The sequence below is a fragment of the Enhydra lutris genome, unplaced genomic scaffold (assembly GCF_002288905.1).
Source record: "Enhydra lutris kenyoni isolate GAN:26980312 unplaced genomic scaffold, ASM228890v2 scaffoldscaffold4, whole genome shotgun sequence".
NCBI lineage: Eukaryota > Metazoa > Chordata > Mammalia > Carnivora > Mustelidae > Enhydra > Enhydra lutris.
Window position 1 is genome coordinate 13,234,785 of NW_019154088.1, and position 14,078 is coordinate 13,248,862.

Genomic DNA, 14,078 nt, shown 5'->3' on the forward strand with positions numbered 1-14,078 from the left:
ACATAAATTATTTGGAATTTTCTGCATGGGAGATTTGTTTCTGCCAGCTGGTTATTTTTTATTGAATGCCAAACATGATCAATTTTACATTGCTGTTCACTGGATCTTGTTGTAATCCTTTAAATTCTATTGGATTTAACTTTGGCATGTAGTTAAATAACCTTTTTCCTTTTGAGCTTTGTTGAGGTGTTTAAGCTTTGCTAGAGTGGTTCAAGAGCAGTCTTTAATGTAGGGCTAACTCAGCCCATTTCCTAAAGTAATATCCTTCTGAGTACTCTGCCTGATGTTCCATATATTACAACATTTTCCCATTATGGCTTGCAGGATTGAAAACTATTGCCAGACTTGTGTGAGCTCTAGTAATTCTTCAGACTCCCGTTTTCTAGAGATTCTTTCACTGGCCCTAATTAGTTTCACTGTACATTAATACAACCTTAAGGGAATCCCTTCGTAGATATTTGAAAGTCTCTATATAGCTCCCTCTTCTGTGTTACTCTACTCTGCAAATTCGAGCAGTGTTCAGATCACATGCGTTACTTCTTGTACTCTTTGCCCTATAAAATAAAAATTCACTTCTAGCAATCATTTAAAGCACAAACTGACTTTTCTTTATTTTTGGTATAAGTCGACATCTAAGAAAATCAAATGAGATTCATTTAATCTATGGTTATTTTACTAATAACGTAACTGTGGTCGAACCTTGGTAAAATATACTTCTTACTTTTTATTTCTAGACCTTTGCTTATTCTTTAGGCTTGTATTTTCTCTATTCCTGCCTTATAGTAGCAGTTATTGTTTTAGGGCAGAGGCTGGATATTTTTTTCTTTTTTTTAAATAAATGGTCTGATAGTAAATATTTTAGGTTTTGTGGATTGCATGTTTCAACAAAATTTAACTACTTAACTGTCATTGCAGTGACATGGCAATCATAGGGGTGCCTGGGTGGCTCATTATTAAGCATCTGCCTTTGGCTCAGGTCATGATCCCAGGATCCTGGGATTGAGCCCCACATTGGGCTCCCTGCTTGGTGGGAAGCCTGCTTCTCCCCTCTCCCACTGCCCCTGCTTGTGTTCTCTCTCTCTCTCTCTCTCTCTCTCTTGCTGTGTCTCTCACAGTCGAATAAACAAATAAAACCTTAAAAAAAAAAAAAGAAATGGTAATCATGTACAATGTGTAAATGAATGGCTGTTAATGTGTTCAATTTTCAGTTAATGTTTTCAATACAAATTTATTTACAAAATAGGCAGCAGGCTACATTTGGTCTGCTGGTTGTAGTTTTATCAATTCCAGTGTATGGAATAATTCAATTTAAAACACTTTAATATAGGGTGCCTGGGTGGCTCAGTTGGTTGAGCAACTGCCTTTGGCTCAGGTCATGATACTGGGCTCCCAGGATCAAGTCCCCCACATCAGGCTCCCTGCTTGGCAGGGAGTCTGCTTCTCCAGCTGACCTCTCTCCTCTCATGTGCTCTCTCTCTCATTCTCTCTCTCTCAAATAAATAAATAAAATCTTTTAAAAAACCACTTTATTTCTTTTAGTTATGTACCAGTAAAACATTACCAAAGTTTATTCATTTATTCAACATTCTCTTTTGGAAAGCCTAGTATGTGCTAAGCACTAAGTTGGACTCAATTGATACAGAAATAAAAGACATAATTTCTGTCCCAGGAAGGAGACACTAAAAGACCAGAGTAGAGTCTATGACTAGCTACCTAGGTGAAAAGTTAAGAGCTAAGCCAAAGGCATGGGAATGGGAATGGAAAATAAAGAATAGATTCTAGAGACAGAATTCCAGAAGCTGAAATATACTGGACAGGAGCTGGTAGTAGGGGATAGGGAAAGGTAATGTCAAGGATAAAACTATAGGAGATACAGATTTTGGAGGGGGTTGAGGAGTTCATTTTGGCCATGTTGTGTTGAAGGATCTATAGGAAAACTAAGTGAATATATTCAAATGGGTAACTATTCTAACTGGAGCTTACAAGAGAGGCCAGGGCTAAAATAAGCGGTATTGAGTGGGGTGGCTGAAGCTGTTGATATAAATGAGATTTCCCAAGAAAAGTGAGAACATACAGTTAAGGAGAAAGCATCTGATATAGAAATAAAGGGCAATGACGCCTCCCAAAAAGATTGAGGAATTTTGGCAAAAGAGGTTAAGAAGAAAACCAGGAAATGCAGTAGACACAGAATCTAAGGAAAAAGAGTGTCAAGAAGAAGGGAGCAGTCACTCATGCCAAACGTGAAGACCAATTTAGAAAATGATTGGAGGGGTACCTGGGTGGCTCAGTCAGTTAAACATCCAACTCTTGATTTTGACTCAGGTCATGATTTCAGGTTTGTGAGACTAAGCTCTGCATTTGGGTTCCACACTGGGCCTAAGATTCTCTTCTCTTTCTCCCTCTCCCCTTTCATCCCCTACCCCATCTCTGTCCCTCTCCAAAAAGAAAAAAAAAAAAAAAAAGAAGGAAAAGAAAAGAAAAAAAAAGAAAAACAGTGATTGGAAAGAGATTTTTTAACAGGGATGGGGACTTTGGTAAGGGCAATTTTTTTTTTTTTTTTACTCAAGATAATTAACATGTCGTGTTGTATTAGTTTCAGGTATACAAAAAATGATTCAAGGATTCATATATTTCTCAGTGCTAATTAAGATAGGTGTACTCTTAATCCCCTCTATTTCACTCATTCTCCCGCTCACCTCCCCTCTGGCAACCATCAGTTTGCTCTCTGTATTTAAGAGTCTGTTTTCTTGGGACAACAGCTATTTGGCTCAGCCGGTGGAGCATGCAACTCTTGATCTCAGGGTTGGGAATTTAAGCCCCCCCGCCCATGATGGGTGTAGAGATTACTTAAAAATAAAATCTTTTTAAAAAGGGGAGGGAGTGGTTTCTTTTTCTTTTTTTGTTTTGTTTCTTAAATTCCACGTATGAAAAAATCATACGGTATGTGTTTTTCTCTAACTTCTTCACTTGGCATTAGATCCTCTAGATCCATCCATGTTGCCACAAATGGCAAGATTTCATTCTTTTTTATGGCTGAGTAATACCCCATTGTATATATATCACCTCATTTTTAATCCATTCATCTACCGATGGACACTTAGGTTAGTTCCAGATCTTAGTTATTGTAAATAATGCTGCAATAAACATAAGGGTGCATAAATCTTTTCAAATTAGTGTTTTCATTTTCTTTGGGTAAATACCCAGTAGTGGAATTACTGGATCATATGGTAATTCTATTTTTAACTTTTTGAGGAAACTCCATACTGTTTTCTATACTGGCTGCACCAATTTGCATTCCCACCAACAGTACACGAAGGTTCAATTTTCTCTGCATCTTCCAATGCTTGTTATTTCTCATGTTATTGATTCTAGTCATTCTGACAGGAGTAAAGTAGCCTTAATTTTCATTTCTCTGAGGCTTAATGATGTTGAGCATCTCTTCATGTGTCTGTTGGCCATATGTATGTCTTCTTTGGAAAAATGTCTATTCAGGTCCTCTGCCCGTTTTTAAAAAATTTGATTATTTGTTTTTGTTGTTGTTGTCTAAGTTCTTTATGTATTTTGGAAATTAACCCCTTAGAGGATATCTCATTTGCAAATATCTTTTCTCGTGCAGTTGTGTAAGTTGTATAAATTATTTATATACTTTGGCTGCTAGGACTGTGAGTATACTAGTGTGTGTGGTTATCTTTCAGTGCAGCAATTTTAAATGAGTGGATTGTGTTTAAGTTATATTATGAAGGGTTCAGGAGTGATTTGAAATGAAGCAGTAGTGAAGTAAATAGGTCACTTGCTTGAGAAGCTTCATTAAAAGGGAAGATGTGAATGTGGCAACAGAGTCAAAAGAAGACTTTTTAAAACATTTTTAGTAATCTCTACACCCAGCGTGGGGCTCGAACCCATGACCTCCACATCAAGAGTCACGTGCTCTTCCAGCTGAGCCAGGCAGGCACCCCAAAAAAGAACTTTTTAAAACATAGTGAAGGAAAACAGCCTATAGAAAGGCAGAGACCAATGGTATAGGACAGGGGATAACTTCTTGGAACACTGAAAAAATTAAATTAAATTAAGTTAAATTAAATTAAATTAAATTTAAAAAAGATGGGATAACTGGTGGAAGTAGGGAAGAGTGAGATCCAGCAGACAGAAGTATTGAGTTTCCTCAGTTTCCTCTGAAAATGTAGAGAAGATAAAATGGTGGAGGTAAATAATTTTATCAGATGGAACTTGCAGAATGAGTGGTTAGAAGTGAGAGAGTCCTATAAGATGTACTATATTTTCTTTGTGAAGCAGGAGATGAAGTCATCTGCCTGGCAATAAGGAAGGAAGTGATGGTATAGCGGTTTGAGGAGGTTGCTGCAGGTCTGAAATTGCTGTTGTGAGGAACTGGAAAGTATTTGATTGGGAAATATAGGAGTTCCAGGCAGTGCTGATGGTCAAACACAGAATGGAAATAACGAATCTGCAGTAATATCTACATGTGCAATTTTGTGATTTTCCTCCTACAATGGTCAGGAATTAGCATGTTAATTTTGATAGCTAGATAGATCCAGCGTTGGAGAGTTGCATGGCAGATGCTGCAGATACAAGGATAAAAGTGATAAGGTTATTGGCAATATAACTGTCAATGTTCAGTAGTTTAGGGAAGGATTTTAAGCCAGGAAGCCGCCAGATTAGGATAATAACGAGAAATGAAAGACTAGAGTTGTTAAGAAAATCAGGTAATGGTTGTAGGGGAGATGAAAGTGAGAAAATAAAATATAAGAGGATGGGATATCTGAGTTTAAGATTTTAGAGAATGAATAGTTCCCAATGACTACAAGATCCAGAATGTGGTCATTAATATGGATAGCTGAAATGTAAAGGAGTCAAAAATCACTAGCAGTAAAATCGAGAATGTAAGAATGGAAAAATGGCTATATCCAAAAGACAGTGAAATCACTTGGGATGATGGGCTGGAGTTGGGGTAGAGGAGTAAAGTTAACCCCAAATGCAGAGAGTATAATGAGGAAGCCTGTACATAATAACATCAAATAGAGATAGAGGGTATTAAGAAATGGAATGACAAGAGCCTCAAAAGAAGAGTGATTTTTTTCAGAGTGGTAGCTCTGAAATTAGAAAATGAATAGTCTCATGAACTTTTCAAGTTGTATTTTTTTAAAGATTTTTATTTATTTACTTGACAGACAGATCACAAGTAGGCAGAGAGGCAGGCAGAGAGAGAGGAGGAAGCAGGCTCCCTGCTGAGCAGAAAGCCCAATGTGGGGCTCTATCCCAGGACCCTGGGATCAGGGCCTGAGCCAAAGGCAGAGGCTTTAACCCACAGAGCCACCCAGGCACCCCAACAAGTTGTATTTTTTTGGGAGAAGAACCAGCCAGGTTTCTGTTACGGTAAGGTGATGAGAGAAATCTGTAAAGTGAGGATGCAGGAGAGTTATTTAGAGAGGGAGTTCTACAGGGCAAAGTGAAAGGGATGGGTGGGAGGAGTAGGAGGATGGGTGAAGGTAGAGGAACCAAAGAACAGACCAATGGGGATAAGAGTACATTAAAGCATAAATCATTGGAAGGGTCTACATTATGGGTTTTGGCCAAGCATAACAAGAATATGAAGCATGGTGGGATTAGTTGGGTGTCAAGGATTCAAATGGAATTCTGAAGTTCATTTATTTATTTAACAAATAGTTACTTGAATGCTTGAACAAATAGTTACTTGAATGCTTGAATGAACTATGAACAGTTACAAATTTTGAAGGTATGTGAGGAAACAAAATAGATAAAGTCCCTACCTTCTCAGAGATTACATTCTAGTGGAAGAAATGGACATTGAAACAGTAAATAATTTCACAAAGTGATAACCATTGTTAAAACAAATCAAGGTATATTCAATAAGTAAGTATTCATGAGAAAAAATAAAGTAGGATAAGAGTACAAACAGTGATGGACAGATGAAACTACTATTTTTGGCATTAGCCAGAAAAAAAACTTTGAGGAGTTAACTCCTCCCTCCCTATGTTTTATTATGTATTTATTCCTCCCTATGTATTTATTCCAGACATTTCCAAACATACAGAAAACTTTAAAGAATTTTATAGTGGGGGCACCTGGGTGGCTCAGTGGGTTAAAGCCTCTGCCTTCGGCTCAGGTCATGGTCCCAGGGTCCTAGGATGGAGCCCCACATCGGGCTTTCTGCTCAGCAGGGAGCCTGCTTCCTCCCTCTCTCTCTGCCTGCTTCTCTGCCTACTTGTGATCTCTGTCTGTCAAATAAATAAATAAAATCTTAAAAAAAAAAGAATTTTATAGTGAACACTGTAGCATCTATTTATATTCTATCACTGATATCTCACTGAACTTGCATGAACAAAGGCTGGAATAATGTAAAGGAGTGAACCATATGGGGAAAGAGTGTTTGAGGACAAGGAAAGAAAGTGTAAAGACCCTCAAGTCTGAAAGAGTATTGTATATTCAAGAAACAGCCAAAAGGTAGAGGTGATTGGATCAAAGTAAATAAGGGAGGTATGTGTTAGGAGATGAGGTCACAGAAGTAGGTAAATCATGTAGGTCCTGTTTGCTCTGTAAGGACTCCAGATTTTATCTTGGGTGTGATGGAAAGCATTAAGAGTGTGTTGAGTAGAACTGGATGATCTCATTCATATGGCAGAAAAGGATGCAGATGGGCAAGAGCGGAAACAGAACAGTTAAAAAGCTACTGTAATAGTCCAGGCTAGCAGTATTTGTGCAAGTTATCTGTCTGTCTATATTCTGAGTAGGCTCAGGATATATTTTAAAGGTGGAGTTGACAGAATTTACTGTTGGACTGAATATGGTATGAGAAGAAAAGAGGGGAGGCAAAGCTGACTTCTATCTTTGGAGCCAGGGCAGGCTGAGTTAGCTGGAGGTGTGAGAGGTTTGGTGACAACAGCAGACTGCAGTTCTAAAAAGGTTGGTAAGGAGTCTGACAACTCTAAAGAAATCGCAGTTCTCACACTGGAAGAGGAACAACCCAAGACAAATGGCAATATGTGACGGAGGGAAGATTCAGCCTGTATGGAAAAAGTCAGGATTCTACAAAGTCTCATATTAGAATAGAGTTTCTTGGGATGATACAAAAGACTCTGGCTTCTCTGGGAAGAGAAAGTTAGACTGGATGATTTCACTTCCAAGATAAATAAATTCATTAACGGCAAGTGCATGCATATAGGTATCTGTGTCCCTCGTGTGAACACATAGTTTGTTTCCTTTAAATTTTGTGCCAAGGTTTGGTTACCTTACACCTAAAATTTATGTTATCTCCTTGCTGATATGCTTCCAACATCTCTTCATTTAGAATTTTTTACATTGCTGCCCACTTACTTGTCTAAATCAGTGCTAGACAAAAAAACCTGTGATGAATAACCAGTTTTTAAAATCTCAACCTGTCATGGACTGATATATTTGTGGAAGACAATACAAATTAATTACCTGAAGAAGTGGAATTTAAAAATATTACAAAGTGCAAGTGCAGTTGTTTAATTATTAGACCAATTGACATAAAATTACTCTATCAAATTGCTATGAAAGTTTCTAAGAGCAGGGCACCTGGGTGGCTCAGTCAGTTTAAGTGTTTGACTCTTGATTTCGGCTCAGGTCATGAACTCAGGGTCATGAGATCAAGCCCCAGGTTGGGCTCCTCACTGAGTCTGCTAGAGATTCTCTCCTTCTGCCCTTCCCCACACATTCTCTTTATCTTTCTAAAATAAGTAAATAAATATTTAACAAAAAAAAGAAGGAAGGAAGGAAGGATGGAAGGAGAGATTCTAAGAGCTTAATTTTAATTTCTGTACTGTTTTGTCCCAGATTGGTAACCACACATTCTGATTAGCAGTGGCATAAACCATTCCACATCTCAAAAGTCCCATTATCTATTAAACCAAATATAAATTCTCACCGTTGTCTTCTAAACCCTCCCAGGTAGCTCAGAATTACCTGCCTCTAATAGGCAAGCTGCTATTTTTAACCCATTGCTTTTTGGCCTCTGTTTATCCAGTGCATCCCGAATACATCTCATAACTGAAATACTTACTGTCTTTAAAAAATTTTCCAAGGACAAACTTACCTATCTTTACGCCTTCGACATTTGTATTTTCTTAAAAATTTTTAGTACAGATTAATATTATTTGTATTGTTTTCTTTGTTGGACCATAAATTTCTTCAGAATAAAGTCAGACTTTTACCACTAATTTAAAAATGTATAGAATATAGCCATATGGGTATAAAACAAGTATATAAGTAATTACTTGTCTGAGAGCATACGTGCATGGGAAGATAAAGTAGTGACTTCTGTGTAAATACGGTCTTTAACTATAGGAATTTGCATTCATCCCTTTTCTCCCATGCCCTGCTTTCTTTTCTTACTAGGCCTATCTTCATTAACTCTGGACCCTAAAACAGCTCACCCAAATCTGATGCTCTCCAAAAACCGAACCAGTGTGTGGCATGGTGACATTAAGCAGGTAATGCCCGATGATCCAGAAAGGTTTGACTCAAGTGTGGCTGTGCTGGGCTCAAAAGGCTTCACATCTGGAAAGTGGTACTGGGAAGTAGAAGTAGCAAAGAAGACAAAATGGACAGTTGGAGTCGTCAGAGAATCCATCATTCGGAAGGGCAGCTGTCCTCTGACTCCTGAGCAAGGATTCTGGCTTTTAAGACTAAGGAACCAAACTGATCTAAAGGCTCTGGATTTGCCATCTTGCAGTCTGAAACTGACTAACAACCTCAACAAGGTCGGCATATACCTGGATTATGAAGGAGGGCAGGTGTCCTTCTACAACGCTAAAACCATGACCCACATTTACACCTTCACTAACAATTTCACGGAGAAACTTTATCCCTACTTCTGCCCTTGCCTTAATGATGGTGGAGAGAATAAAGAACCCTTGCATATCTTACATCCACAGTAATTAGTCATACTATTGTGTATTCAGAGTGTTATTAAAGAGGTATTAAAATAGTTTACCAGTCTCACTATTTCTCTTTCCAGCTTATGGTAAACTCTGGAATAATGAAGAAAGGATTCACAGAACTAAATTTCATTCTCAGTGTCTTAAATGGATTTCACTGGAGCTTTTCAAGATGTTCTTCCACTTCTCTGGGGTCTTCTGTGATGCAGGAGCCACTCTTCATGAGAATGATCATCATGCTATTGTTACTGGAGCAAACTGCAACTTCAGTTTGTGATGCTTGGAAAGCCTTTCCAAAAGTGCCCTGAAATTCTATTATGCTATTAATTATTCTATTATTCTTAGCACAAGACTCTTAATAGGTAAATTTTTAGATGTGTACTCTTCTTCCTATTTATTCTTTATTTTTAAGAGATTTTATTTATTCATTTTGAGAGAAACAGAGAGCACAAGAGGGGGGCAGGAGCAGAAGGAGAGGGAAGAGCAGACTCCCTGCTGAGCAGGGAGCCCAATGAGGGGCTCGATCCCAGGGCTCTAGGCTCATGACCTGAGCTGAAGGCAGAAGCTTAATCAACTGAGCCACCTAGGCGCCCCCTCCCCATTTATCTTTAAATATAAATTTTGCAATAGCTTTCTTTTCTAGAACTTGTTGCAGAGATTTATAGAAAAAATAGGAAATCATCTGGGCTAGTTTATAAGTTTGTCTTGAATTCTCTCAAGAGTCCAGCAAATCTGACTCTCTCTCTTTTTCTTGCTTTGTCTATGGAGGTACTTGTTTTTCTGTACTCAAATATATTTAAGTATTTCAGTCTGCTTTCGACTATGTCTTTTCCATCATTCCTGCCTATAATTTAAATATCAGTGTTTTTTATCTTGTCCTCTCTAGTACACCCATCCTCCAGCGTGTTCCTTCTGTCTACAGTTAGATTATTTGGCATCATTTAGCTTAGCAGTACCCTTGATGAACTATCTTAGCATCATTTAGCTCAGCAGTACCCTTGATAAACTATCCCTTCTTTTCCTTCAAAGTCTGATCTAACTAGGCTTCATTCTCTATATCTGATAGGGTTTGGGCGTGGGGGGGGTACCTAGGACCTACAGCACTGGCCCTTTAAAATTGCAATTAGCACTCACCAACACTCTTTGGCAGGGTAAAAGCTCCCTATCTTATCTATCATAATGGGAAGGATACACATATACCACAGGTAATATTCTGTGGCATTTGTACTGCTGGCATTTACAATACACACATATTCATAGCTGCTGAGTTGGGCAAACAGCCATGACATGACTATGGCTACTTTTAAAGAAAACTACTTAAATAAATAAAAAAAATTTGTGGCATCTGGCTGGTTCAGTCAGTAGAGCATGCAAGTCTTATCTCGAGGCTGTGAGTTCCAGCCCTACATTGGACATGGAGCCTACTTAAATAAACAAATAAATACATAAATAAATCGTGTATCTTTTTTTCAAAAGATTTTATTTATTTGTTTGAAGGAGAGTGAGAGGACATGTATAAGCGGGGTAGGGGGGCGAGGCAAAGGGAGAGACAGGTTTCCAACTGAGCAGGGAGCCCAATGAGGGGTTGGATCCCAAGACCCCAGGACCATGACCTGAGCTGAAGACAGCCACTTAACTGAATGAGCCACCCAGGCACCCCAAATTGTGTATCTTAAAATAAATAAATAAATAAATAAATTCACTTCAATCAGAATGTAATAAGGACTTGTTTTGTGCCTGAACCTTGCTGGATGTTTTGAAAGACATAAAAGAAACATAAAAAGAAAAAAAGGTTCATTTGGAGAGACTTAAATTCAGATACTTGGATATTTAATCAATATCTAAAGTCTGTCTTTGGGGATAGAGAAGTACTACAGAGTTCAGAAAAAGGAGAGGCTAATATTCACCAGAATAGGAAGATAAAATTCTAAAGAAAAGTTGTGATTAAGGTGGAGATAGTGAAAGATGAATAGGAATGAATAAAAAATTCTAATCTGAATAGGTAAATATATTTCTTAAAAATGAATGTTTTTTGTGGTTGATGGTTGGATAACTATATAAATATACTAGAAATTAGTAAACCATATACTTATAACAGGCAGATTTTATGGGATGTAAATTATACCACAATAAATTTTTCGAAAAAGGGAAAAATAAATTTTTTTTCCAAATCACCAGGGGAACCAGGACGGACCACAGGTGTATACATATTTTCCACTATCTGCAGGTATCTACCTTAATATTTTCTCTAACATACTATCTTAACTTTCCAGCATTTGTCTTATCATAGAAAACACAAATTTATTTTCACGCAGTTTTCCCCAATAATTGGTTATTCTTTTTTTTAAAAGATTTTATTTATTTATTTGACAGATAGCGATCACAAGTAGGCAGAGAGGTAAGCAGAGAGAGAGGAGGAAGCAGGCTCCCTGCTGAGCAGAGAGCCCAATGCAGGGCTCGATCCCAGGACCCTGGGATCATCACCTGAGCCGAAGGCAGAGGCTTTAACCCACTGAGCCACCCAGGTGCCCCTAATTGGTTATTCTATACAGAATAATTTGAGCAATCCTTCTATATAGAACTCAGATTACAATTAAAGGCAGGAATTCTTCTAATGAGTATGAATCCTTCTAATGAGTATGAATCATAAAACACCAATATGAGACTTTCCTGCTAGAAATAGACTCTGAATGGTATTCACTAAGAATTATTATTAGAGCTATCTTATATATTGTTTTATCCCAGGCTATAGGAGACGAGCCTGCTAGTAAAAAAAAGTAGAAGGTAAAGTCACTGTGTTAGGATTCAAAGATGAGAACCTTAAAAGGACAATGACTGCACTTTTCTGTGACTAAATTGACCTTTAGAATAGCAGTGGCAATATCATTGCACAGTTGTGTAACTGTGCAATGATATTGGAGATATAGGAGAAAAAAAAGAAATACTGGATTACCAAGTACTTCCTAGGAAAGAGATGCTCTGGACAAATTTATTTTTCAGATGAGTAAAAGTGATTTATTCAAGGCCAGAGATATGCTTAACTACTTTACATAAAACCCTCCAAAGTTTACCTAATTGATTATTTTTAAGAATTAAATTGTAAAATATACACAAGAGAGTATTTATATATATATGTTATGTGTGTGTGAGTGTATATATATATATGCAATTTAGAGAATGATACAAAAAACAGATACTCATTAATTGACCATCTAGTTTTGCATATAGAATAGTATCAAAACCTTTTAAGGCTCCCAGTGTCCCTCTCTAGGCCCTGAAGTAATAATTATTCTATATTTTGTACCTGTTTTTTTTTTCTTTCTGAAAATAATTCATAGGTATATTTTTCCAACAACCATACTGATTTGCTTTTTTCATATATATATATCCTTAAAAAAAAGTTTCATTATGTCTGTTTTTTTTTAATTAAAAAAAATATTTATCTAAGTAATCTCTACACCCAACATGGGTTCAAACTCACCACCCTGAGTTCGAGTCACATACTCTTCCAACTGATCCAGCCAGGAACCCCCCCCCTTATGTCTGTTATTTGAAGTTTAAATGAATGGAATCATGTTCTATGTCTTCCTTAGCTTTTTTGAAATTCAAAATTATGTTGTATTCCATTCTGTGAAACTACAACAGTTTAAATATCCAAACTACTGTTGATAAATAAGTAGTTGTTTCTAGTTTTTTTTTAATAAAGATTTTATTTATTTATTTGACAGAGATCACAGGTAGGCAGAGAGAGAGGAGGAAGCAGGCCCCCTGCCGAGCAGAGAGCCCAATGCGGGGCTCGATCCCAGGACCATAGGATCATGACCTGAGCTGAAGGCAGAGGCTTTAACCCACTGAGCCACCCAGGCGCCCCTCTAGTTTTGTTTTTGGTTGTTGCTGTTGCTTTAGCAACAATTTTGCCATAAACATTATTGTACAAGATGTACTGGTAAAGGAGAGCAAGAGTTTCTCTAGGTATATATCTAATAAATGTTGGCCAGTAGGGTATGCACATTTTTAAGTAAGTAATGCTAAATTGTTGGTCAAAGTGACTATGCCAATTTACATTCCCAAAGTTCCCATTAATCTATGTTTTTAGCAATTCGGTTATTACCAGTTAAGTGGGTACATGATGGTATCTCATAGTTTTAGTTTGCATTTCCCTAATTACCCCTATGGCTGAGCATCTTTTTTTAAGTTTATTGGCCATTTAAATTTCTTCTTCTATGAAATGTCTATTCAGGTGTTTGCCCATATTATCTATTGAGTTGTCTGTCTCTTACTGAATCATAGGGTTACTTATGTGCTCTAGATACCAATCTTTTGTTGGTTATTCATAGTGCAAATACTTTCTACTGGTTAATACTTGTGTCTGTTAAAATGTTATTCTCTACCCAGAGGCCTTCTCGAGAGGTATTCTCCCCTGTTTTATTCCTGTGTTTTAAAGTTTTGCCTTTCATATTTAAGGGCTTAATAGTTCAGCCAAGTAGAAAGTATACATTAGCATGCACCTAACAACATAATTTCAATATATATAAAGCAAAAATTAACAAGAAGTCAATTTATCCACAAAGGAGATTTTAATATGCTTCTTTCAGTAACTGATAGTAAAACCTGACAATATGATTAACAAATTTGACCATATAAACATGCAGAATCCTGCATCCAACACTCAGAATATCCAACAGCTGCAGAATATTCTTTGCAAACACACAGAGAACACTGACCATATACTTCAATCATAAGGGAAATTTCAACACATTTTAAAAGATTATAACCATACAGGCCATATTCGTCGACCTTACTGCATTTAAAACAGAAATCATTAATAACAAGTTAACTACATAATCTCATGTTTGGAAAATTTTTTTTAAAGATTTTATTTATTTGACAGAGATCACAAGCAGGCAGAGAGAGAGGAAGGGAAGCAGGCTCCCTGCTGAGCAGAGAGCCCCATTTAGGGCTGGATCCCAAGATTCTGGGATCATGACCGGAGCCGAAGGCAGAGGCTTTAACCCCTTGAGCCACCCAGGCGCCCCTGGAAATTTTTAAGCAAACACAATTTCAAGAAAATTTATAGCCTCATATGCACATATTAGAAAACAGAATGAAAATCACTCATCTCTTTCAAGAAATTAATAGAAC

General features: G+C 37.3%; 1 protein-coding gene across 1 annotated transcript in view; it reads left to right on the forward strand.

The window, feature by feature from the left end:
* Window positions 1–8,952, forward strand: part of LOC111160628 (tripartite motif containing 69) — a 34,051-nt gene extending 25,099 nt beyond the window's left edge. Inside the window, exon 8 of the mRNA XM_022523856.1 lies at window positions 8,395–8,952. Within this exon, the coding sequence (XP_022379564.1) occupies window positions 8,395–8,936 (542 nt within the window). The 3' untranslated portion in view covers window positions 8,937–8,952. The remainder of the gene's footprint in view (window positions 1–8,394) is intronic.
* The last annotated feature ends 5,126 nt before the right edge of the window (window positions 8,953–14,078 follow it).